Genomic DNA, 525 nt, shown 5'->3' with positions numbered 1-525 from the left:
AACGACGGTGCGTCAAATGCTGAATAAAAAAACTGCAGCAGCAACTGCAGCAGCAGCAGCAGCAGCAGCTGCAGCAGCAGCTTCTTCAAGTTGAGCCGATTGTGCATGCATGTATGCATGCAGTTCCATGGATACAAATGCATGCGCATGCATGCATGCGTAAAGTAACGCATACATGCGAGCAGAAATACATGCATTCATGTGTATATTTTATTTTCAGTTGCGTTTAACGAGGACATATTCTTCGATCATCCGCGTTCTATAAAAGCTGTATCCATTGTGATGAAAAAATCTATACACGATTACTTCGGCATCACCGAAGTGAAAGCAATTGAAACGGGGGAGCCGCAGCTGATGATAGTAGCGGGGATAACGAGCAAGGAGAGCGAGATGTGTTTACAGGTTCGTGTGTGTGGCGTCTCTCATAAAAAAAAAAAAAAAACAAAACAAACAACATAAACAACGAAAATATCTTTATAAAATAATTATTATTATAATTATTTTTATTTTTTTCTGCTTTTAATT

The 525-nt window shown here is 39.0% G+C and overlaps 1 protein-coding gene across 1 annotated transcript in view; it reads left to right on the top strand.

Annotated features, from left to right (window-relative positions):
• Positions 1-282: 282 nt before the first annotated feature.
• Positions 283-525, top strand: part of EMH_0080520 (CpCCp1/Cpa135, related) — a gene marked incomplete at both ends in the record, with an annotated part of 1,567 nt that continues 1,324 nt past the window's right edge. Inside the window, 1 exon segment of the mRNA XM_013500271.1 lies at positions 283-406. Within this exon segment, the coding sequence (XP_013355725.1) occupies positions 283-406 (124 nt within the window).

This window comes from Eimeria mitis, genomic scaffold, assembly GCF_000499745.2.
Source record: "Eimeria mitis Houghton genomic scaffold, Emh_scaff5205, whole genome shotgun sequence".
Lineage (NCBI taxonomy): Eukaryota > Apicomplexa > Conoidasida > Eucoccidiorida > Eimeriidae > Eimeria > Eimeria mitis.
Note: the sequence above shows the minus strand (reverse complement) of the source record. Positions and strands in the feature narration are given on the sequence as shown.